The 27532-nt window shown below is 34.4% G+C and overlaps 2 protein-coding genes across 3 annotated transcripts in view; one reads left to right on the top strand and one right to left on the bottom strand.

Annotated features, from left to right (window-relative positions):
- Positions 1-27532, top strand: part of LOC106076304 (uncharacterized) — a 114503-nt gene that overhangs the window by 69483 nt on the left and 17488 nt on the right. The window lies entirely within an intron of this gene.
- On the bottom strand, positions 1-27532 carry LOC106063277 (uncharacterized). 2 transcript variants are annotated; one of them, XM_056028520.1, is made up of 11 exons: positions 27395-27532; positions 26971-27105; positions 24573-24746; positions 23110-23307; positions 20766-20972; positions 19216-19419; positions 15623-15754; positions 12966-13103; positions 10936-11058; positions 5772-5942; positions 1-2614 (listed from the first exon to the last, which is right to left on the bottom strand). In XM_056028520.1, exons 1-11 carry the CDS (start codon positions 27459-27461, stop codon positions 2439-2441), a joined length of 1725 nt encoding a protein of 574 aa, XP_055884495.1. In that variant the 5' UTR covers positions 27462-27532; the 3' UTR covers positions 1-2438. The 2 variants fall into 2 exon arrangements, with proteins under 2 accessions (XP_055884495.1, XP_055884496.1); XM_056028521.1 differs by lacking the exon at positions 5772-5942.

Below are 27532 nucleotides of genomic sequence, written 5' to 3' on the forward strand. Positions count from 1 at the left end.
GGGACCTTCGGTTCGGAAGGAAAGCGCTTTACCGCTCAGCCACCCCTAGTGTTTGTTTATTTTTGCAAGCTCTAATGAGATTGTGTAATGACAATCTTCTGTGTCTTGACCTGTAGTCTTGGCGTAGTTATTTTCGTCATTCAGTGTACTAAAGCTTTAAATGTTAACAAAAAATTGTTACATTAAATTACTACACTAGATTGTTCTAGTTATCACACTAATATATTTCTCACTTATCTGAGACTATTACATGCGTTTTCTTTTCATTTTAATAGCGATAAATTACCACTTAATGGTTGAAGTGATTTTCGAATGGTAGCGCTCTTGGTATCAGAAATATTGTGTCTGGGTGTTTGAATCTAGGTAAGACACTGGGATGTGGATTTTCAAGATTTTAGAGCAGACATGAAATTATTTGGAAAAAGCCGGTAATCTGTTGTACTGAACTCATAACACTCCTGGCGTGGAAACTGTAACTGACTTGAATGTTCTTAGCCTTGAGGTCAGAATATTTTTATTTTTTGTTTTGTACCATTTTTGTAAGAAGTCCAAAGTGTGCTTTTTATTTATAGTTCAAGGTCAGAAGAAAGTTAGTAAGACAGAGAGATAGAGAGAAAAAGAGATAGAGAGAAAGAGAGAGAAATTCTGTTGAAGTTGAAGGTCAGTTAATAACAAGCAAAACATTAAAAAAAATACAATAAAAAAATTTGAAAAAACAAACAAAGCTTATATTTAGTGTATCAATTAGCTTGGATCAGCCTTGGGATTAGGTTTTTAAATAGATCTAGACTAAACATAATTAATCTTGTGTGATTAGAAATATTTTTACCGATTGTTTTTGTGTAGCACAATTTCATACTTTTAGCTTTCTCAATACGCTATGATCCTATCACTTGTCTGGACAAGTTAGAAAGGGTGGGGGTGGGGGGGGGGAAGAACGGGGCATCTGGGTGATCGTTTTTTTAAATGTATTTATAAAAAAAAAGGGTAAACGATTGAATTGGAACTCCTTTGCTAAAGCGTTCTCAAGCCAACACGGTAACCACTCTGCTAGCAAAGAGAGTTTGAACATGCAAGACAGTATAGTTATCTATTGTTTCTATTTCCTGTTTGTGTTCACTAAGTTTCAGAGGACGACCTATAAAGGAGACAAATTCAGTTTATACCACCACTTCAGTCAAGTACTATTTCTTTCCCTTGTTCGTGATACAAAACAATATAATTAATTATCAATAATGAATTAAATAATTAGTTAATTTAAAATTGATTCATGTGTTGTCAGGTAAAAGAAATAATTCTGCAAAGTTTCAGCTTGATCCGAGATTGGGTGTGGGAGAAATAACTTGTACAAACTTTTTTACCAGACAGACAGAGTGAGTTGATATAAGCTTTGTAAAAATTGAGTTATAGTGAGATAGGGAATTAGGTAGAATTTAGTTTAAATTTCAGCTGATTTGAGTCGAGATGAAAAAAAAAAAGAAATATATAAATAATGAGCGAGAGAGTGTAAATAGATCTAGATTTACTATCCTCTTAGTAAATCTAATAAAGACAGGAGTGCAATAGATCAAGTTGTATTGTTTAAATAAAAAAATACAAGTATATTTCTTGTCTGAAAAGGCATCACAAATGTGTATATGAAACAATCAAACGTTTCTTTATAAACTGATAACAATATCATAGAATAGCGAACTAAATGTGTATAACAGTAATGATAACAAAGAATATTCAATATTGGAGCCTCTAACAGGTAAGTCAAGGGAATCAAACAGGTTGTAAAAAAAAATAATAAAAAGACATTAAGTAAAAGAAAAAAAAATATGAGAGAGTAACAAAGTGACAGAAAGAGAGAGAGAGAGAGCGTGGTGGGATACAGGCAAATAAAGAAAAACTGTGATAGAATGGGAAAGAGGGACAAGGTAAAATGTAATTTATTTCGAAAAAAATAAAAAGTAAAAAGGATAAACTAACAATAATAATAGTATTAACAAACAAAAACAAAATATACTTTAAAAAAAAAAAAAAGTTATATTAAGTGTATCAATTAGTTTGGATCAATAATTCAAGTTGTAATAAGCCTCGAACGACAATATGTAAAGGGAACCAATTCAGCGTATACCACCACTTCATTCAATTATTAATTTACTACAAATAGCTAATTAACTAATTATTTTTTTTTATATTGATTCTTGTGTTGTCAGGTAAAAGAAATAATTGTGCAAAAATTTCAGCTTGATTCGAGATTGGGTGTGGGAGAAATAACATGTACAAACTTTCTTACCAGACAGACAGAGTGAGTTGATGTAAGCTTTGTAATAAATGATGATTAGTAGTTTGTATTGATACTTGAAAATATATCTGTTTTTTTCTGATAGTACTAAGTATTGCATTACGAAACAATAGAAACCTACAAATGCCTTGTATATGTAGATCTATGCTTATTGTTTCTGTATAACGTCCACGACGTTGAAATACTCTGCTGGCGTAACGTCGTTTCTTTTAAGACTAATGTCGTCATAGGATGCCATGTTTCTTTTCACTGGTTCAACTTCTGTCCTGGGCTTAGGACGATCATACGTATTGTTTGCTTGACTTTTTGAGTCACTGGTGACATCTATAGAGTTTAGTGATATAAGAATTAAAATAAGCGAGGGAACACAGCTTTTAAGTGTGCATGTATATTTACCTTATTTTTCAATGTAAGCTTAGGGTATGTTTAACTCTTTCTCTCCGTAATTATTTACTAAATTCTGATGGAATCAACGTTGGTATCGTTAGTTAGAAGAGAAAGAGTGAATAAAAAATTTAACCCAAAATTTTACTATGTAAAGGTATGATATGGTGAAAAATTAAATTGAATTAGCACCGATCATAAAAAAAAATTACAGTCTTTATTTTGGTGAGCTGGAAGGTGGTTGACGTAGTAGAGGCGCCCCTCGGAAACGCCTTAAAGACAATCTTAGGCACCAACTTGCCTTAGCTGACATAGAAGAGAGCACCAGGTTGCATGCGGCTTCAGAAGGAGACAGCTGGCCACGGTAAATATTGCATTCCTCATTAATCTTCAGACTCACGGACAAGCCTTAGTAGTGTGAAAAAGAGCAAAATATTGAAGCTAAGCCTTTGAAAAAGTAAAGGTAAGTTCCTCTTTCAGACCTTGCGATCTTTAGGGCAGATGATGCAAAAGTCATCTGTTTGTGTAACCCACACAAGATGCCTTTGCTTTAACCCAACTAATGTCAAGCAGCTATTAGAAATGGGCGGAACTTTATATCCCAAAATTAGCAGGATTTGAACCCGGACCCTTCAACTTGGAAGTTAAGCACTTAACCACTCTGCCACCGAGACTCCAATAACTTTCAATACGTTGAATTAAAAAAACAAAAACAAGCTAGACGTTTTGGAGAACGATTTAAATACTTATGGTAAAGTATAATATTTAAAAAAGGTATCTTTTTTCGGACAAATACTTTTTCATAAATTATATAATTTCTGGCGTTATCTAGAGCTTCTATTTCTTCTGAGCTTTTGAAATTGTAATGCTCACCAGGGGCGGACAGGGTATCAAAATCGGCCCGGGCATTACCATATAAACCGGCCCACAAATGGCATGTCATATATTTTCGGTGGAGTTGGGGGATTTTTACCCCACTCCGCAATTTATATATATATATATATATATTAGTGTGTGTATATATCTAATTAATCTTCATTACATTATGATCTTTCATTCTTTCAAGCGTTTTTTTTCTACCCTAGAATACTCTCTTCCTATAATTAGTGAAAAACAGTACACACCGCCAAATGGCTGCTAGGGAGTTCGGGGGAGCGCTGCAAGCTCCCTCAGTGCGAAGCCCCGGAACCAAGCATTATTTCCGCTATTTTAAGCTTTAAAAATGCATATTCTGAGGTATCTACAGTGCAATTAGCCTGCTACTCTTCCTCTAAAAAAATTCAAAAACCAAATCTGCTAATCAATGGTGTCCAGCGACTGGTAGAAAATGGTAACTATAGTTTTGCTTTAGCTTTTCTATTGGAGGGGGGAAGTGAAACCACAAAACCCCTTTTGGATACGCTCATGAAATTTGGTGACTGTAGTTTGCTTAAGTTGGCTGCACTGGAGCAGTAAGTAAAGTTTCCCTTTCAGACAATGAGGTCGGAGGTAAGTGATGATTTAAATACCCTCGCCTCCCGGCTACGCCCATGTGTTATATTATAGTTGTAAGCCTAATTCTCTACAAAATATATACAGTTTGATAACGCATCGAAAACTGGATGTATGCATTCGTAGGATTACATAATATATTCTATTTATACATGCATGTAGTCTGAAAACTATAAACAATACAATAGCAGCCTAATGAGTTTGAAGCTTTTTGGTATTACTTATAGATTACAGACGTTTCTTCAAAAAATAATATTGTTACGTCTTAGGCATTTCATGTGTCAATCTAGTCATGCATGTTGATCTGTGAGTGAAAATATGCTAAATCATTGGTTTTCCTGGCTGACTCAGGCAACCCATTCCATTAAAAGATAAGAGAAAGCAGAACGGTTAGAGAGGCACTTACTTAATATAAAAAGCTCTTGCTTCCTCCTAGTACATTCTCAAAAACGCGATTTGTATATGAATATACTATGACCCATTATTTAAAACTAGTCGACCGGCGGCGTAGCATATGCCGCTATTTTGCATGGCCGGTCTTAGGCCTCTGCAACCTAAGCGACCGCAGTGAGCCCCCACTTTCAAAGGATCCGCACTTTCATAGGACCCGAGCTAATTCAAGGTGTATAAATTATTAAATTAAACCATTTTATAAATTAAAACGGATTTCCCGCGCCCTCCTGTCGATTTACCAGGAGCTCCTGGAAATCTCCCGAAATTGCAAAATATACGAAAAAGTCCTTAAAATATACGGAAAATGTAGAAAAAAAATGTCCTTTTGGGGGTGTCATTCAATATGGAAAACGCCAATCCTACGCGCGATAAATAAAAACGGCATTATGCATTAGCCGTAATTGTGTAGTCTGGTCAAAGAAGCTTCTCGCGCCTCAAACTAATGAAGAGTTACTTGAGGTCAACAATTCTCAAAGATAGATTGAAACATTTGGTAATTCTTGCTATTGAGCGTGGTCTATGTAGGAAACAGAATTATTATGATATACTCTATAACTTTGCTATACGCAAGGCTCGTAAAGTAATTCTGTGCGTAGTAAAGAATGAATAAAATACATAGATGAATTTATTTTCTTATACAAACTCTTAAATCTCACAAATTATCCGCTTCCCTACCCAAACTTGTGTCTCCCAGACCTATTCTCAGATCGAGTTGAAACTTTACAAAAATATTCATTGTCATAGACAATACACAGATCAATAAAAAAAAATTAACCAATTAGTCAATTAACTACTGGTCATTAATTATTTCTTTTGGTACCGACAAGGGAAATTAATTCTTCAGTATTCATAGATATGGTTAAGTATGTACGGTTTGGTTCACTTATATAATTATTCACATTATTTTTCCCACAAATATTTTCGGATAAAGTTGAAATTAAAAAAAAATCATCCATTGTACCTAACAAAATATGAATCTTTAAATAATTATCCACTTTGTGAATTACTTAATGCTATTTAATCGTTTTTTTTGTTTGTTAAAAAAGGGAAATAGTTTCTAAATTCTTGAGAGACATAGCTTTATTTGTTTTAAAAAGGATTTGTTGAATTTTTCCATTTAGCTTGTATATTATTTTACAAGCATTGTTCTTACTTTCAGTTGCTATGTCCTCGTAAACATCCTCTGCGGTTTTTGGAATCGGTTTTCTTTTTAGGCAAGTCTTTCTGTAAAGTACAATCAAAGTGACAATGATTAACACAGCTACTACTCCAGTCACCAATCCAATAAAGAAATTAGGAACACTGAAAGCAAACTTGTCCTTTTCTGAAAATATTCGGAAAAAAAAAATAAAAAAACATGTTTGTAAAATTAACAAGATTACAAAGAGAGTTTGTGTTACACAAACTCAGAGGCGGCCCCCGTCGAAGTCGGATCCCTGTCGGATCTGCATATTCGCAAATAATATTCAAGAGGTGATTTAATTTTGATGTAAAATGTTTTACACGTTTCGGATGTTCCTTCAGAGTTGAAGATAATTACTTCCTAGTCCAAACCTCCCGCAGGACGACGGGGGATGGGAGCGGGCAGGGTTTGAACCCTGGGCCATCCATAAATCTGAACGACAGTCCAGCGCGCAAACCGCACGACCAGGCAGCCATCCGATGGTCAAAAGTAATAATGTTTCAAAGATTCATTTGCCGTAAATTTAAATTTAAATTTAATAAAAAAATAGTAGATTAGTTTTAGTATATTAAAACATTACAATATTGATCAAAACGTTTGGAAATGAAAATCTACACTTTTTTTTTTACACTTTAAGTTTAGAAATTGAAATTCTACATCTTAATCTAGTCTATTTTAGTCTAAACTAGATCTAGAAATTCTAGATCTAGACTCTAAAATAATTTTAATTAGAATATAAATCCAGATCTAGATATACTGTAATAAAAATCTAGATCTAGTTTAAAAAATCTAGATTAGATCTAAATCAAGATATCATTCCTTTTTTAAACGCGAGTCACATAACGAGGCTTAATAAACATTACTATACCGAGTTCTTTTTCATTTCATTTGAAGAATTAATTCCATATAACGTCAGAGGGAAAAAAAAACACTACGTCACACGGCCTAGCTAGACTAAAAATCGCCTTCATCTATAAGAGCCATTTATCGAGTGTTCATAGACTTTGGTGCACCGAGTGCGTTCTTTAAGCATTTCATTTAAAGAATTCATTCCATATGACGTCAAAGGAAAAAAAACACTACGTCACACGGCCTAGCTAGAATAAAAATCGCCTTCATCATTACGAGCCTTTTATCGAGTGTTCATAGACATTGGTGCACCGAGTGCGTTCTTTTAGCATTTCATTTAAAGAATTCATTCCATATGACGTCAAAGGAAAAAAAACACTACGTCACACGGCTTAGTTAGACTAAAATATGTTTTCATTAATACAAGCAATTTTTTCGAGGGTTAATAGACATTGGTGCACCGAGTGCGTTCTTTTAACATTACATTTAAAGAGTCCATTCATATGACGTCAAAGAAAAAAAATTCCATTACCTCACAATAGGCTAGTACCGGTACCATAAAAGAAAATGTCTTTATTTACACGAGATATTTAACGAGGGTTCATAGACATTGGTGCACTGAGTTCTAATAGAATTTATTTAAAAAGGATCAAAGCCGCATTGTTTTTGCGTTTTGTCTGTCAGTCGGTCTGTCCGTCATCTTGATATAAAAAAAACAACTAAAAGTTATTAAAAATTGATTAACCTTTATTTTACGTTTCAAAACATCGCAATAATTTTTAGGTATGAACACAATTGAAAAGTTTATATAATAGATTGTTCCGGATGTTTGTATAAATAGTAAAAGAAAAATAGAATTAAATGTTATACCGTTAATTAAATTTTCTGGATGGTCTCGTATAAAAATTAGATGTACTACAGCCACGTGGAGAGATTTTCATACCTTACTTTGGTGTTTGGATTCTGTTTTCCTTAAAAATCGGAACATAATATTAACGATAATTAAATTTTTTAATGTTTTAGGTAGAAAGTTAAATGTACTGTAAGAGAGTAGTGAGTTAAAATATTTTTCATAAAAATCCGTAAAAACATTATTTCGTAAATGAGAAGATTATTTGTTTATTAATTAGAAGAGGGAGTTCAAACAATTATTTGGCGTTAGTAGATTTTTAAATAAATTCGGAAATTTCTGGCGACGATTTGTAAGAAACAAAATCCGGAACTTTCTTTATCGATTACAAAACTTCTATGTTATGTTTTACAAGAAAATTAAATGTCTAAAAAGTAATTTTCAGTAATCAATTCTAGTAAATTACTTTTTTTAAAAGCCTTATGCGATTTCAAACAATCATTAGGCATAATTCATGTTTTATAAAACAATATCCGGAACATTTTTACACTTAATGAAATATAAGTCAGTATAGAGATTATGATTTAGCATTAATATGCTATTTACATAAAAAACGGAACAACATATTATTGATAATGTGTTTTTGCAACGTTTAAGCATGGAAATTGAATGTAATATAAGTTAGAAGAGCAAACAAACATTTGTTGGCGTTGATTAGTTTTGCACAAAAAAAATCCGGAACAATCAATTTTAGATACTTAAAACTATTGAGATGTTATGGGAGGAACATTAAAGGGTAAATCAGATTTTCAATAGCTTTTAGAGTTCTAGTTTTTTAAATCTAATCGTGACGGACAGACCGACCAACAGACAAAACGCACAAAAATAAGCTTCTTTTATTCGGATGGGGGCACTAAACAAAAAATAAATAAAATCTGATTTTTAAAAAAAGTTTAAGGAATTGGTTTAGCACCTGATCATGTTGCGACGTTACGCTACTGCACGAAAATCGCTGCATAAAAAGTCCATTTAAAAAAATGTGCGTGATATTTACATACAAAGTGCATTATTAGCCTTTATAAACAAACAGAAATGTTTTCTTTTAATTTTAGCAGCTAGTTGACCAGAAAAAACGTCTTTAACTATTATTTGTATTTGTTGTAAACATTTCCTGTACATTTTAAAAATATATTTGACTTAGTGATACTGAAAATACACAAATATTGTCCATCTTTGTTAGCATATTGTAACATTGCCTCCCTTACATTTACGTAATTGTTTTAGAATTGGTGTATTTTTATGAAAAAATCGCTTGCATAATTAATTTTATAAATTAAACGGTTTGCTTTTAGAAAACCAAAAGTAGCCGTTGCACCTAAACTTTTCAAGCCGGATTTAATGATGAAATAATATTTTTCATATCTCTTCTAGTTTCCGAGATCTGAGTGTGACAGACGGACAGACGGACAGACGGACAGACGGACATTTAGCACAAACCTAATAGCGGCTTTTTCCCCTTACGGGCGCCGCTAAAAATAATAAATTCTTTTTAAAAAAGTTTTAGATTTTATAAATTCTAAACAGTGAGGCTGGTGTTGTGAATTAATTAGAATGGTGGAAAGTCTAGGTGCAGTTTTAGTGATATAAAATCTAAGCAAGCACTCAACGAAAGAAAGGGAATAATAGATGTTGTGTTTATTGAGAGCTATAAAACACTCAGATATAGACGTCAGCTTTCAAGTCACAGGTAGTTTTGTCTTAAGTTCCACCAGCCCTTTACTACCTAAACCTTAACGCCGACAACCGATACACTTCCCAGTGTCGCTCTAGATTCTGGGTCCTTAATCATGTTTACTGGTAGCACGAATGGCGGCTCTTAGTCCCAGACAGCCCAGACTCTCACAACCTGCAGATCACTTCGCCGGATCTAAAATAGTCGTCTGTCTTTGTCTCGTGTCATCTCTTCCGTATATTTAATGGTGCTCTGCTTCTCACCACCAAGGTCGGCGCGTGAGCAGAGCTAGAATAATATGAAACTTATACTGATTTGCAACTAACGAAATGTGGCATCCCATAACTACAAATCCACCATTAGCAATTCAATTCTTTGACGTCACAAATTTGAATGGTTTAATAAATAACCTACAGGAATTTTTTTTTTTAAAGAAACAATGTACAACGTTTTAAATAACAGAAATTGTTTCGGAATATAGCACAATAATTATTTGAAATCTCATTTTTGTACCTTTAATCCCCCCAAACACAGAACACTCTTTATTATCTTGCTTGTATTTATTATCATCTCCCCTTGGGCATTACAGAACTATTTTTTAAAATCGCCCATGAGATTTAAAGGTGTTCTAGAAAAATATTCTGACAAAACGATTTATCACGTGACATAAAGAACACTTTTTGTTTCATTTGTTTAAAAAAGTATAATAACAAACAAGTAAAAGTGTAGTTTATATAAATATTTATATCTCATTTTCTCACATTACCTAATTAATGTGCACATTTTGCTGATAAATTGCAAATAACCAAGTAAACAAATTTTAAAGTGAAAAAAAAGGCTCATATATTGCTTATGTAACGTAATCAGTTTTTTCAGACAATATGATAGTATTGGGCAGAGCAAACAAGGTAATCCGCAATTGTGATGTGCATATTATGAAACTCCCGCATCCGACATTAGCTTTGTTAGAAATACTCTTGCTATGAATACTATAAAATTGATTGAGAACAATTTGTATACCAATAAGCAGAGTTGTCCATAGGAATATTATTACCATGTGAATCCGTTTTGGGGTCCTATGGGAAATGGATTTCGAGGGGCCAAGTTTGATTAGGGATACGGATAATAAATGAAAATTAAGAGTTTGTATTAGAAAATAAATGCGTCTTTGCATTTATTCATTCTTTACTACGTACATAATTACTTAATTACATAGATCACGCTCAATAGCAAGAATTAAAAAATCTTTCAATCTTTTTTTGAGAATTGTTGACCTCAAGTAATTCTTCAAGAAGCTTTTTTCATCAGATTCCACAATTACATGTATTCCATAATGCCTTTTTTTTAATCGCGCTTAGGATTGGCTTTTATATATTGAATGGCACCCCAAAATGACAATTTTATGTCTATATATTTCAGGAGATTTTTATGAGTTTTCAAAAGATTTTAATAATTCCCTGGAACTCCTGGAACTCCGCGGGAAATCTGGTATAAGTTATAAAATAGTTTAATTTAATAATTTACACCAGAATTAGCGCGGGATTTATGAAAGTGCCTGGCCCACTACGGCCGCATAGGTTCCTGTGACCTAAGGTCGGCCCTGCAAAATAGCGGCGTATGCTACGCCGTGGGTCGACTAGTAAATAATAAAAACATATGTGTTAAGTAATTTTAAACGTTACACTACATATTGATCGACTCACCGAGTACACAATGAGACTGTAACTCTTCACACGACAAACTTTGGCATGAATTGGATTCGCTCCCTTGGTTTTGGGATGATGTGTAACTGAGACAATTCAGTCCGTAATAGCCAGGAAGGCAGGCTGAACCATACATTGATAATCTTAAGTTACTACAAGCATTGTAATAAATACTAGAACATATACATTTTCAGACAATAATTAGCATTAGATTAAACACACATTAATTAGTAATATAGTTCATAAAACCCAATCAGGCAAAAGAAGTAAAAATAAATCCATTAAAAACATGTGGACTTCAAAACTTACAAGATGAAAACAAGGAAAGGTACAACTCTCATTCTAGTTTTTTTTTCAACTTGTTAGCTTCCTGAGTACGTATTATTGCAATCGGAATTTTGACAGAAATATCTAGAATTGTTTAATTTGCTAAATCGTTGTATTTATTCTTGACGAATTTATGTTTATATATGCTACATCTGATCTTTTCGTTCGCAATGGAAGATCTATATACGAGACAGTAATGTATATATATATGGTGGCTGATAAAGCGCATGACTTTCAAAAAGAGGGATCAGGGTTTTTGAGAGGACTGAGTCCATCCAACTTGAATGGACACTAGTTTGGGTAGAAGTATAGATAGGCGCTAGTTAATTTTTTTTTTTGGTTACAACATGGCACTCTCGATTACCGAAAGGTCTGAAAGTGATACATTACTCTCTCTCTCTCTCTCTCTCTCTGTATATATATATATATATATATATATATATATATATATATATATATATATATATATATATATATGTGTGTGTGTGTGTGTGTGTGTGTGTGTGTGTGTGTGAGAGAGAGAGAGAGAGAGAAATAGAGAGTATGTATGCATGCATTAGAAATTGTAATGATATTTTTTTCTGAAAAATATTTTAACACTTCATGGAAATTAAGTACTATTTCTTTATTTCATAGCTACGTGAGTTAAGAATAATGAGAATAAAGTTAAAAAATAAATAAACATGATAAGAGCTTAGGACTCTTTTAGGAGCAGTTCATCGTTTGTCTAATCATGAACGGTGTATGTAGAAATCGAACAGCCTTACAAAGTAGCTTGAGTGTAGCTTTGTTTATAAAGAGATTTCAGGACAGCTGAATTGTCTTGAGTCTGAGATGTAATAAAGAGATTTCAGGACATGCTGAATTGTCCTGAAGTCTGAGATGTAATAAAGAGATTTCAGGACATGCTGAATTGTCCTGGAGTCTGAGATGTAATAAAGAGATTTCTGGACATGCTGAATTGTCTTGAGTCTGATATGTAATAAAGAGATTTCTGGACAGCTGAATAGTCCTGGAGTCTGAGATGTAATAAAGAGATTTCAGGACAGCTGAATTGTCTTGAGTCTGAGATGTAATAAATAGATTTCAGGACAGCTGAATTGTCTTGAGTCTGAGATGTAATAAATAGATTTCAGGACATGCTGAATTGTCTTGAATCTGAGATGTAATAAAGAGATTTCAGGACAGCTGAATTGTCTTGAGTCTGAGATGTAATAAAGAGATTTCAGGACAGCTGAATTGTCTTGAGTCTGAGATGTAATAAATAGATTTCAGGACAGCTGAATTGTCTTGAGTCTGAGATGTAAGTTACTGATGGACAATCAAGAAGTTTTAACTCTTTCCCTCCGTAATTATTTTTTCACATTCAGACAGAATTCTTCATTTTGCTCATTACTATTTCACTACCATATTATGATTAAGCTTCAATAGCTTTGTTCGTTGTGATCAGAAAATGTTGTATTTGGTATAGGATTAAAGGCAAATGCCTGCTCCTTCTATAGAACATTAAGAAAAGTTTTTTAAAATTAAATATTAATTTAATTTAATGAGGTCAAATCAACGATGGCATCGTCGATTAGGAGAGAAAGAGTTAATCATATGAATAAAAAAACTAAAACAAGCAACGTTATCTTATAATACTGAAATTCTTTTTTTTTGTTTGAAAGTACAATATTTTTTTAAAAAATATTATAAGTTTTTACCTTGAGTACAAAAAGGTGGGTCCGAGTATCCGTTACAGCCCGCGGTACACTGTCCATCAATGTTATTGCAATAGCTAGAGGCACATGCTTCGCGGCAGTTTTCTCTACAGTTCAATCCCCATTTGTTCGGAGGACATTCTGTTAAACAAATTAGTTCTCTTATATAACAATTTAATTCTTAGATAATGGGTATCAATTGCATAAAATAGACTCTTTCTATGATTTTTAGGGAGCTGCACTCATAAAGAAAGATAAAGTCTATGAGAAGCTATAGACTACCATAAGATTTAAAGGGACGAAACAATTTTTTTTTAAATACAACTTTATTATGTTAATTGTTTGTTAATACTGAGACTAAATAGTGTTCGAGATGAACCTAAGTCGTTTCACGACTGAAGTAGGTCAATGATGATTATGATGATGATGAATACCAAGACTAATTAATAAATCATGTTTAACTGTTCTGAATTTTTAATACAATTTCTTTTATTTTCATATACAAAACTTACACTACCGTGGCATAATATATTAAAGAATTGAGTATTGCAACTAAAGGGTCTAGGCGCTCATACAGATTATATACAGTATTTTTTTTTTTTTGGGGGGGGGGGGATTTTTGTCTCCCCCTTTATATATTGTTACGATCTTCTCAATCAGGCCTTCTGCAATCACTACTTAACAACACAACACAGCACATCTAACACAAGAACTTGACAACAAGAGCTTCAAGTAACAAAATGGCGGTTTAAATTAAAAATACATCGACAGCCAATTCAACACAATTGGCTACATCAAATTCAAATGCTTTCTTGTACTTAACAGAACTGTCTAACTAAACGTTACTAGTCTCTCTAGCTCGTACAGCTACATTTTCGAGGACTCACAAGGTACCACACAGTCCTTATGCCTTGCTGTCCTGGACTCAACTGTTCCCTGTTACACACCGTGTCTCTCGACCGTGAAGGCTCTTGATCACATGACCACAATACAGGTCATACTTGCGTGAACTAGCAGTACTGTCCCTTGTCTATCGACAGCCGTTGACCCGTTGACCTGTGTGATTGGCCTGAGTCGTGTGTATCAGTAGGCCGCACACACATTAACCCTTTCTGTCCGCCACTGGAGTTACTACAATATATATATATTCGTAATTATCCTCTTATTATATTCTGACCTGTATTTTAGCCTTTTATTGTACCTTTGGAAAGTTATTACTTTAGTTAGTGGTAAAACGGGGGTAATCCCGCCCTTGCCAGCTAATGGGTCCATGAAGCTCTGTGAGCGAGGTCCGGGGCGCATCTTCGGCGCCAAGCATTATTTTCAATATTTCAAAATAAAAAAAATGCATATTCTGAGGTACCTAAAGTGCATTTTACTGCAACATTTCTATTTAAAAAGTGTAAATAAAAGATCAAATCTGCCGTACAATGCACTTTTTTTAATGATGACCAGCGACTAGTAGAAATTGGTAGGAGTGCTTTAGTTTATTATTGATAGGAGGGAATTTAACCGCAAAACCCCTTTTGGCTACTCTCATGGAATTTAGTGACTAGCTGTTTTCTTTGTATTGGAAGAGGGGGGTTTTAACCTCTAATACCCCTTTAGCTGCGCCCATCAAATTTGTTGACTGTATTTTTCCTTTAATTTTTTTTTTTTATTGGAGAGGTTTTACCTTTCTTGGCTAAACTGATTCATTATTTTCGGTATTTAAAACTAAAAAAAAATGCATATTCTGATGTATTTACAGTGCATTATTCTGCTACTTCTAAGAAGAAAAAAACAAGATAATCTGCTATTCACTGCACTTTAATAATGGAGTCCAGCTACTGATAGAAATTAATAGCACTAGTTTTATTGTAATTTTATTATTTATTTATTTATTTTTTTGTTGGCTAAACTCATGAAATTTAGTATTTGTAGCTTTGCTTTTCCTTTTGTTGGAAATGGGTATTTAATATACTTGGAAATTGACGACTCTAGTTTGGTTTACATTTCTTATGGAAAATGAAAATATAATCGTCGAAACCACCTGTTAGGAGATTTTAAATTGAAAACCACTTTAAGGTTGTTGTTTTTTTAAATAGAAACCCCTTTGGCAACGCTCGTAGAATTTGGTGACCTTATTACACTTTAGTTTGAAATTGAAGAGGAGTTATAAATCTCAAAACTCTCTGTAGGTAAGCTTTAAACTCGAAAATCCTCTGGAGGGGGGTTTTGAACTCAATTTCCCCCCCCCCCCCCTTGGCGAGGCTGATAGAATAGGATGACTATAGTTTGCTTAATTATAGTTATAATGTTTTTTGTTTGGTGTAATCCACACATTGTAAGACAAATTTCCATACGGACAATAAAGAGTATTATTATTATTATTAATTAATACGTTTTTTTAAACTGTCGATTACTTTATTTTTTGTTTCATTTAAGAGTTGTTTTTTTTAAATTTAATTTAAAGCCCCCCCCCCCCAGAGGGGGATTTTTAACTCAAATTTTTAACTCAATTGTGATGTTTTAATATTAAAATATCACTAACAATAAATACATTTCAAGAAAAAAGCAGTCACAAGATTCCTCACTCCACCTCCATCATGCGTGGGAGGAAATATTTCATTTCGGGGGAGGGGGGGGGTTGAATCTCGAACCGTTGTAGAGAAACATACCTTGTTTACACTTTGGTGGAAAGTATCCCAGACAACTTGTAGGACACGAGCCGTCTATCTCATTGCAATTTTCTGGACAGAGGTCATTACAGACTTTCCTACAGTCCAGTCCCCACTTTCCTGGTGGACATTCTATAAAAGACATATACGAATGATACGTTGATTAACATGCATGACTAGATTGACTCATGAGATACGTAGAACGTAATTATCTTTTTTTTTCAAGTAACGTCTGTAAACTATAAGATAAGATAAGACGTTACCCGCTAATTGAATATCTTTCAAAGCAGATTCTCTTCTGACTATAACGTCAAGCTAGTTTTGTTTATGTTTTCAAAGCTTTTTTTATGGTTTTAAATGTTTTTAGTGAAGTTACGTATTTAGGCAGTCTTCAGATAAACTTTTTTCTGAAAGACACAAAGATAAAGGCACATTCCTCGTCCCATATGCTAGGACAAATTTGTACAAATACTCCTTCTTCCCTAGTGCTATTAGAGCATGGAATGGGTTGCCAGGAAGACCAGTGACTTGGCAGAATTTAAGTCATTGGTTAATATGCATGACGCGTAGGACGTAATCATCTTCTTTTTTGAAGTGACGTCTGTATTATATAAGATAAGATAAAATAAGATAAAGGTATGGATATAAAAAAAAAATAATAAGACCAGCGCCTGATACTGTCTCATACAGACAAATCAATTTTTATAAATACCCTTGACCAACTCATTAAGGATAATAAAAGTGTAAAAAAAATTTTTAAAAAGTTTAACTCTAAAATGCTGATCAGATATTAAATGTAGTAGTGTTGTTATTTTGAGTAAATCATGTAATTAAATTGGTAATAGATCTTTAGGTCTCTTTAGGTCTCTTTAGGTCTCTAGGCTAAGAATAAATCTGTCCGATTTGAAATATTTTTCACTGATTGTTTTTGTTTCGCTCAATTTTATTGATTCAGGCTTTTTCAATACTCTATGATCCTATCATTTGTCTGGACTAGTTGTGAAAGAGTGGGGGGGGGGGGGGAGAAAGATTAAAGGGGATATGTTATGATCACCTTTTAAATACACTTATATAACAAACAAAAAGTTAAAGACCTGAATTCGAATTCTTGGGCTCAAGTCTTCTCAAGCAAACACACTAACAAGTGTGCCAGCCAATCGCTTATGAAAATAGCTTCAAATTTTAAAGCGTCGAAACACAAAATATAATTGGGGCTAGTTCAGCCTGTACTACCACATCAGTAAAGTACAATATATTTCCCTTTGTTCGATACCAAACAAAAGAATTAATTACCAATAGTTAATAACTAGTTTTATGTTTTTGATTGATTCATGTGTTACCACGTATAAGAAACAATTGTGCAAGATTACAGCTTGATCCGAGATTGGGTGTGGTTCCTTCTGGGGCCTAGGCCACGAACTAGCTTCCTCCAGGCGTCTCGGTTCTGGGCGAGTCTCTCCAACTGTCCCCACGTCTTGCCCATCTGCTTGACATCTGCTTCCGTATTCCTAGGCTGTCCCCTTTTCATCTTTCCTTGGGGGTTCCAGGTTAGGGCTTGCCTTGTTATGTTTGATGCATGCTTGTGAAGGGTGTGACCTATCCATCCCAGCGTCTCTGAAGGATATCTACTTCAATGAGCTGCTGCTTTGTTCTTTGCCACAGTTCCTCATTCGAGATCTTGTCAGGCCGACGGATCATAAGAATCTTCCCCAGGCAGGTACTGATGAATACCTGGATGTTTATTCATGGTGGTATTGGTAGTATTAATGGTGTTAAAGTGTTAAAATAGAACTTCATGTCTAATATTCATCAATCATCATCGGCCTCCTTCAGTCGTAGAACGACTATGGTTCATCTCGCACCCTTCCTGTGGAGCCCTATTTTGGAGAGACACTCCCTTCCACAAATATCGCCTGTTAAGGTGGCTTTTGCTTCGGTGGTAGAGGAGCTGGCCATTTTTCACATTGTCCGTTTTTCTTCCAGGGCTGAGGCCCATGTTCTTTCACTATCCATAGCTTTATTGGTCACTGTCTCTCTCCATCTGGTGCGGTCTAGAGCTATGTCTTCCCAATGGTCAGTATTGATGTTTACTGATTTGAGGTCCCGTTTTATTACATCTATGTAACGGAGGTGGGAGCGACCAGTTTTTTTTTTTGAGCCAGTCGCGATTTGTCCATAGAGGATGACTTTCAGGATGCGTTTGTCCTCCATCAGGCGAACATGTCCAAGCCAGCGCAAGCGGCGTTGTCTGAGGGCTGTAAAGATGCTGGGAATACCTGTTCGTGCAAGGATCTCAGTATTGCACACTTTTTCCAAGATCCTACGTTGACACCGCAAATGGTATTATATATTTAGAAACAATTTAGCGTGGTCGAGATGCTAAGTACGATTGAACTTGGCTTGGCTACCTATGAAAATGGCTCGAGGTTTGACACCCGACTCGAGCAGAGTTGTGTTTACTGAGTGCCTAAAGGCAGCACGGAGAACATTCTCCCAGATACCCCCTGCCCCATTGGTCCACGAATGAGATTGGATCATAGCGCTATGAGCATGCTTTAAGCATGAAAGTGGCGCTAAATAAAAGCTTTAATATGTAATCACTTTTTATTACTATTCTGATAATAACGAAAAGAATTCATGTAGAACAAGGTTACAAAGACAGTTTCTGGGGAAACACAAACTTAAAATCGTCCTCCGAAGTGGTCCACCCAGGCAGGCTTCAATAATATTTTCAGAAAGAACATCCAAATGAAATTATATCAAAGACAAATGAGAGATAAGAATGGAGAAAGAAGGTTGACAGATCTTGTGTAGTGCCCCAATTGTGCTGCAGATCAAAGGATAGGTGCAAGTGAATGCAAAGTTAGATGTGAACCTGGCCTAATTAGTACCCCTTTCAGACCTTGTGGTCTATAGGGCAGATGACGTAAAGTTCATTTGTTTTTGTGGCCTACGGTTAACGAGGGTGTCATGTAGCCAGCACAACGACCAACCGCCTTTACTTTTCCCCAACTAATGTGATGTACCCATTAGAGCTGGGTAGACTCAGAGGCGCCCAAGGATTCCGAAGTTGAAAATCCCAGTCTTCACCAGGATTCGAACCCGGGACCCTCGGTTCGGAAGCTAAGCTTTACCGAGCCTCTCCTGGACTTTACATAATGTAATTGTTTTGAAAAGGCTTAATCTTTTATTTGAATCCTGGACTGCTCCACATATAGAAAGTTCAAGAAAATGGAGTTTATAAGATTACTATTCGTCTTAAACTAGGTCTAACTTATAATGCATACTAATTAGCTTCATCTCTATATAAAACTGCTTGCATAACTGATTTTAAAAATTAGATTTTTCGCTTTAAGGGAAAAAAAAGTAGCCGTTGCATCAGAACTTTGAATGGTCTAAAATATTGTGATGTCGGATTTTCAATATCTTTTCTAGTTTACGAGATCTAAACGGGACGGACGGACAGACGGACAGACGGACAGACATTTCGCACAAAACTAATAGCGTCTTTTCCCCTTTCGGGGGCCGCTAATAAAAAAAAGTAAATTATAATGGTCAAAGGATTTCTTTCTATAAAAACATATACATCTTACCTCCAAAGACCATGAGTTCACAAATAGATAACAAAGGTGTAGTAGACGTAGTATTTGTTGCCCTTATTAAGACTTTCTTGACAGGAGTTTTATTGATATTTGGAAAAACAGTGTCATACCGGTTTGTCACATTTAATAAAGGAGCATCACTTTTGTCAAATGTTTGCAAAATTGAGTAATAAATATAATTTCTCAGGGGATAATCTGAAACCAAAATCGATATGTGTTAAAAATATTTTAAAATCTTCATTTTGCACGTTTAGATATGAAACATTGTTTTGACACAGATCTCAAAAATGGCTCTAACGATTCTCCTATAAATTAAACAGTTGATGTATAGAAAAGCTCGTTGGCCACACGGGGAAAACTCTAGTTTGACAATTATAATTTAAAATAAAAATTGAGCTATAAAAGCATGGCGTAAGTTAAACCCCCCTAAAGATAGTTTTGAGTTTAAAACCCTCTTCAGCAAACTAAAGCAAAATACACAAAGAGAAATCTGTGAGCGTAGCCAAGAGTTTACCCTCACCCCTTGTTCAGAGGGCTATAAGTTTTAGTACCTGTTCTTGGAAAAAAAAAATTATAACATCACTCTGACCTTGCAACTGTTTCCTACAATCTATTTGTGTAAATCCGGATTGTCTTAATATGTTGAAAAAAAAAACAACTAGGATATAGTAACAGACTAGACGCCACACCAGGCATCAGAATTCACCTTATCAACATCTTCACATTTAGCAAGAAGTTATGCTATAGAAAGACACAATACCATCAAAGTGATTAGTCCTTAATTTTTCTAATGCTAATGTCTTTATTTCAGGTTTATACTTGAAAATAAATAAAACTGCTTAATTTAGAATACAATAATAATCGTTATTATTTGTTCTAACAAGAAGGAAACAAAAAACTAACTTAAAAAATAATCAAAGTTCTCAGATAAATTCTCCAAATTTTCGAAGTGTTCTGTCAAAGAAAAAAAGTTTATGAAACACACACCTCGCATGCACCGTTCTGTCTGACGTGGGGTGAAACTCAGGGATAAACTCGAAGTGTCGTTTTGCTTTCACTTCCGGTGGACACGGACACTCGGGTCTCGCGGACTAGAGACGAGGCCGAAGGCCGCACCACCGGGATCCCCGTTATTTTCTTTTGATTTACCAGGCTAACCATGCAGGACATGCCATTTACGTAACGGCCCTTTAAGGGACGTCGCCTGAATGTTGACAGAACGCTGTGGGAACTCTTTTAATCCTCGCACAGTGCAATGAAGTTGCTCTCACAACCTCTTATACACTCCCACGGGATCCTTTTTGTACTACCCATTGGCCTATCCGTCCCCTCTTACGACCGTTCCCACCAGGGCGCCACGTTGAGGCAGGGCAACGCGCCCATTCGAGTTCCATACCCTTCTTGAGCAAATATTCTATTCAGTCACATAATGGAGGTATTATTTTTTTAAATATTTAATTCAATGCTTTCCCTCCCAGATTGGCGCTTTATAATAATATACTATCTAATAGTTAAGCAGAAAGCTAAATGTAACAACCTACTAGCAGGGTAAATCTCAAAAAAATTGACAACAACAGGGTCTTCTAATGTTAAAGTCCAGGTCGGTAATTGATCAGTGACATTATTAGTCAAAGTGCAGCTTCCTCCGTCCAAATAACTATCTGTGTTCCCATCTACAGCGTGGCTTGCAAAATTGGTTCCATTAGTAGATGATTGATCAGCCTTTTGCTTTAACGCCAAATTTCGACCTATGACCAAAAAAAAGTAATGAAAGTAATTAAAAATAATAAATAAATGTGCATTTGCCAAGGAATCGAGATATTATAGAAAGATTATAGGATTAACTACAAACACCGCATTTGAAACGTTGAATTTTGAAAGAGGAGGACAATGCAAAGCCATCCCCCCACACCGGATGACCACCTGAGCACTGCCAAAAAACACGTACAAAAAAATGTATGACCATATCACAAAGTCCAAAGTGCTCGCAAAGATCTTCCTTTTTTGGGAACAGTACCAGGACAAAGAAGAAGAGGCAGGTAGACAAAGAGATGAGATCAAAGAATGGTCGTGTCGGTCATCTGTGGTACACAATGGTCCCAGAAAACTAAGGGATAGGTGGTGCAGTGGAATAATATTGTTTATTGTTTTTTTAACATAACCATAGATATCTTTTTGTGAAAAATATCAAAGCCGCTAGATGCTTGAGTAAATAAGCTTTTAAGTTTATTATAGTATGTATATCAAATGATAAAATAGAAACTATATTATTATATAAATTTTACAAATTTTACGCTGGTTCAAAAAGCACACAGCGGCCTTTCGTCTGAGAACGATTTATTTCCCTTTTTGGCGGCCCCGAAAGGAAAATAGCCCCTCTTACTTTTGTGTGGTCTGTCTGTCCTTCCGTACGCCACGATTAGATCTCGTAAACTAGAAAAGATATTTAAAATCCGACAACATGATATTTTAAATCTTTCAGAGTTCTGATGCAACGGTGACTTTTTTTCTTTTCTGAAGGCGAAAAAATGTAATTTTCAAAATCAACTACATAAGCGGTTTTTTATTTTTAAAAATACACCACTTTTGAAAGAAAAACTTCAGGGGAGGTAATTTTAATCTTGAAAAAGTCACTAACTTCTTTCAAAGTAACTCAAGCTTCATTCATAGATTTGCACATTGATAAAAAAAAATGGATTCAAGGAAAAAAATATCAATGGCTCATTTTAAAATATATTTTCCATTTATTAACTTACTCATTAAATGAAATACTTATTAAAATTTTGTTTTTAAAAAAGAATTTCTATACAAACTCCACTTACATTTTTAATTAGAAACAAACATACTACACTTATAGAGCGCAGTTTTAACATACTACAAACATATACTAGACAAGAATCTACATTCAACTAAATAGAGACTAGATTTAGATCTAGATTTAGATATATGCACTAATAATTTGAACAAAATGTACATTTATAAGCTATTAAGGCAATAGCTTATCTTCTGACAATACTTACATCTTAGGGGTTTTCATATTTACTTATTAACTATTCGGTATAGTATCACATTTACAAGCTAATCGGACGTTAACAGCATAAAATACCTTATTACCGACGGTACTAGATTAATTAGATTTAGTAATCTTGATCATATTGGTCTATTTATTTTTAGGATTTTTAGGGCGTCCTCTGATTCCGCCCAGCTCTTATGGGTACCGTTTGATCGTCTTAAATGCTGAGCCGAAAGCTCTTCGAGCTCTATGTTTAAAAAAACAAACTGAGCGTCAAACAGTAAAAAAAAAAACAACGTGTGTGAACACAGTTCTGTCTGGAAGAGACCCAAGTCAATGCCTACATTACTATTTCCGATGCATCTGGCCCCCAACGCAAGGGCTAGACAAGGCCGAAGGCCAAGTGCACCGGGAACCTACGCCATTTTCCTATGATGTACCAAGCTAACCATGGGGGAACTCGCCATTAATGTAACGGTCCATTGAGGAATGGCACATGGATTATCGACCGGACCATGAGAGCTCTATTTCAACCCCGCGCCGTGCAATAGGTTAGCTCTCGCCTACCCTTGGACACACTCACTGGGGGTTTTGTTTCGCCATTCATTTAGCCTAACCACTTCCTCTAATGTTCGTTTCAACCCGGGTGCCACGATGAGGCTGAACAGCGTACCCGGGCTTATGGGTACCTGACATTATTTTGGTAAAAGTAAATGCGGTTGGCCGTGGGCCACATAAACAGATACTCTTTACATCATCTGCCCGACAGATCGCAAGATCTGAAAGTTTTTTTGTTTTTTTTTTCATGTGACTAGAGGCGAATTTACAGACCGTTACAAATAATTGACCTGTAAAATTACAGATAATATTACCTTTGCTGACTTGAATAGTGCAAAGTGAAGTTAGACCTTCTCCTTTTAAGACGATACGATTTACAGGGTAGTTCATGTCACAACGTATGTAGACTGTCCTGTTGTTGACGATGGTAAACTGTTGTCGCCAGCATTCCAGACGTTTCGTAAAAGTATCAGAAGTGTCTTCAAAGTACAGCATGAATCTGTCCACTAAAGCTTTTAATTAAAAAAAAATTGCCTTGTTTTAATAATAGCACAAAGGTTTATTTTTATTTCCACATTTTTCAATAACTTATACCTATTTTAGAAGATGAAATAATAATAATAATAATAATAATAATAAGGCTTGTCTTCGAGTCCGAAGCTTCGTGAGGAATACAGTATTTCCCGTGGCTGCGCAGCCCCATCTGTGACCTACACATTTTGCAGAAGTTGAAATAAAAGAAATACAAACGCTAATGATGTACCAGACAATTTGAAAAACATAATTACAAAAACAAAATATTTGTAATGAAATATCTTCAAAGCAAATCTAACCAAATACACAAAATATTAACCTAAATATGTGGTTAAAACACTAAATGCCAAACATCTGTGACAGAATCCTTTACCTCTAGTCTGTAACCTTAAACCATTTCACGTCACATATCTCTAGGTCTGTTGGACTGTCGGGGCTCAACACATAATCAATAACCGTCTAACTCCATTCCTCTCTTTTGCCGGGATAAATCTCGGACACTGATAATTCCGGAGGCGCGGTGGCTGAGCGGAGGTCCTGGGTTCGAACCCTGGTTAAAACTTGGATTTTTCATTTCGGGATCTTTTGGCACCCCTTAAGTCCACCCATCTCTATTGGGTATCTGACATTAGTTGGGGGAAAAGTAAAGGCGGATGGTCTTTGTGCTAGCCACATAAGAGGCTCGTTAAACACAGAAGCAGATGACCTTTACATAATTTGCCTCATAGATCGCAAGGTCTGAAAGGGGAACTTTTTTTTTTAATCCACACGTGGTGGCTGAATTTTAAGGTGCAAGACATTCCTACCGAGAGGTCTCGGATTTAAATCTCTGTTAAGACAGAAATATTGACTATAGCATTTTAAAATCACCCAAGATTCTTCCCCAACACTAACGTGTAGTTGTGCTGGTCACATGACATCCTCGTTAACCGTAGGCCATAGAGGCCGATGAGCATTGACGTCATCATTCCAAGGTTAAAGGAAGGGAAACGTGGTCGAGAGGCCAAGTACTTGCTATCTATGAAGGGGGCTCGAGGTTTGACACCCGATTTGAGGAGAGTTGTGTTTACTGAGCGCCTAAAAAAAGACTTTCTCCGATCCCCCTCCCCCCATCTGGTCCAGACATTAGATTGGACCATATCGCTCTTATAAGCATGAAAGTATATAATGAAAGCTATAATTTAATTTTTTACTTACATTTTAACCAGTTTTAGTTTATAAGAAATTCAATTTATTCAAGTACCTGCATCGCTGACAACTAATCGTATCCAGCCAAAATAACTGTTTAAACTCCAGTAGAGTAGAATAGACTGAATGGCGTTATTGTAAATACAGGTGGAGTCGTCTCCATCTTGCCACAGATAAGCGTTATCAACATTACTATCCTTGGGAGTTTTAATTGAATACCCAATAAGTTCTGAAAGACAAAAATAATCGATAATTGAATACCTAATAAGTTCTGAAAGACAAAAATAATTGATAATTGAATACCTAATAAGTTCTGAAAGACAAAAATAATTGATAATTGAATACCTAATAAGTTCTGAAAGACAAAAATAATTGATAATTGAATACCTAATAAGTTCTGAAAGACAAAAATAATCGATAATTGAATACCGAATAAGTTCTGAAAGACAAAAATAATTGATAATTGAATACCCAATAAGTTCTGAAAGACAAAAATAATTGATAATTGAATACCCAATAAGTTCTGAAAGACAAAAATAATTGATAATTGAATACCCAATAAGTTCTGAAAGACAAAAATAATCGATAAGTGAATACCTAATAAGTTCTGAAAGACAAAAATAATCGATAAGTGAATACCTAATAAGTTCTGAAAGACAAAAATAATTGATAATTGAATACCCAATAAGTTCTGAAAGACAAAAATAATCGATAAGTGAATACCTAATAAGTTCTGAAAGACAAAAATAATTGATAATTGAATACCCAATAAGTTCTGAAAGACAAAAATAATCGATAATTGAATACCCAATAAGTTCTGAAAGACAAAAATAATCGACATTTTTTTATTTGCTGAAGTCGCAATGAAACTTTTAAAACTTTTTATTGTATTTGAGTAGAATGTTGTTGTTTTTTTTTATAGATTTAGAATGAAGATATTTGAAACATAGTAGTACAACGATTTAACCCCACGATGATCTGCTAACTACTGTAAAAAAAAAAAACAACGCAAAATTAATTCATAAGGGCCTCAGGATTCGCATGCATGCAAAGATAAGGCAGCCATAATTATCACATAATGTGTTTAAACTAGACTAGTAGATGTATAATGTGTGTGTATAGAGTCTTAATACTAGACTAGTAGATGTATAATGTGTCTGTATAGAGTCTTAATACTAGACTAGTAGATGTATAATATGTCTGTATAGAGTCTTTAGACTAGACTAGTAGATGATATGTCTGTACAGAGTCTTAAGACTAGACTAGTAGATGTATAATATGTCTGTATAGAGTCTTAAGACTAGACTAGTAGATGTATAATATGTCTGTATAGAGTCTTAAGACTAGACTAGTAGATGTATAATATGTCTGTATAGAGTCTTAAGACTAGACTAGTAGATGATATGTCTGTATAGAGTCTTAAGACTAGACTAGTAGATGTATAATATGTCTGTATAGAGTCTTAAGACTAGACTAGTAGATGTATAATATGTCTGTATAGAGTCTTAAGACTAGACTAGTAGATGTATAATGTGTCTGTATAGAGTCTTAAGACTAGACTAGTAGATGTATAATATGTCTGTATAGTCTTAAGACTAGACTAGTAGATGTATAATATGTCTGTATAGTCTTAAGACTAGACTAGCAGATGTATAATATGTCTGTATAGAGTCTTAAGACTAGACTAGTAGATGTATAATATGTCTGTATAGAGTCTTAAGACTAGACTAGTAGATGTATAGCTACGAAAATATAAAAAAAATTGTTCAATAAAAACTTTATCCCTTACATTAATTTTAACATACTTTTCAACTATAAATGAACAACTTTTCAACAATAAATTAACAACTTTTCAACTATAAATGAACAACTTTTCCACTGTAAATGAAAAACTTTTCAACTATAACTGAACAACTTTTCAACTATAAAAAATAATAATTTTCAAATATAAATGAACAACTTTTCATCTATAAATGAACAACTTTTCAACTATAAATGAACAACTTTTCAACTATAAATAAACAACTTTTCAACTATAAATGAACAACTTTTCAACTATAAATGAACAACTTTTCAACTATAAATTAACAACTTTTTAACTATAAATGAACACCCTTTCAACTATAAATGAACACCCTTTCAACTATAAATGAACAACCTGTCAACTACAAATGAACAACTTTTCAATTATAAGTGAACAATTTTTCAACTATTAATGAACAACTTTTTAACTATAAATGAACACCCTTTCAACTATAAATGAACAAATTTTCAACTATAAATGAACTACTTTTTCAACTATAAATGAACAACTTTTCAACTATAAATGAACAACTATTCAACTATCAATGAACAGCATTTCAACTATAAATGAACATTAAGTGTTTATTTTTTTTTTATGTGTGTTAAAAAGTTGATTTATTAAAACAAATATACTAGATATATTTACTCACTATATTGGCAAGCATAGTCTATCCAGTCTGAGTAGCATTTCTTCGTCCCCAAGCACTGGCCTTGTGGGTCACAACCGTCTCGACACTGACACTTCAATTGACATTTCGGACCAAACCAATTTGTGTCGCAAGTAACTCAAGATATAGAGAGTAAAAAATCAACAAACAAAAAATAAAAATAATAATAAGCTCACCTTAAGAATGAAGTTAAACATTACAATGAACCTTTCGTTTCTTACATAGATTTTATACTCACTATCTATGATAACGGCATATGTATATATATTTATATATAAGGTCAATAAAAGTGGCAGCGTACTATGATAGATGGCGAACTGTTACTTTATTCTCAGCAGATATTAGTCTGTATAATTTATAGTTCTTTGATGTAATAAAAAAAAAAGTCGACTACTAAAATAATTACCTTCAGTGACTACAAGGCTAATTTTACTAATGACAAACACTAAAAAGAAAAACACATGATAACTCATTGTCGATTGCTACGAGTGGTTACATGGCCCTATTCTGTATGTGTTGAACTTTTGCATATGTGATGAATACA

The sequence above is a fragment of the Biomphalaria glabrata genome, chromosome 5 (genome assembly GCF_947242115.1).
Source record: "Biomphalaria glabrata chromosome 5, xgBioGlab47.1, whole genome shotgun sequence".
In the NCBI taxonomy this organism is placed as follows: Eukaryota; Metazoa; Mollusca; class Gastropoda; family Planorbidae; genus Biomphalaria; species Biomphalaria glabrata.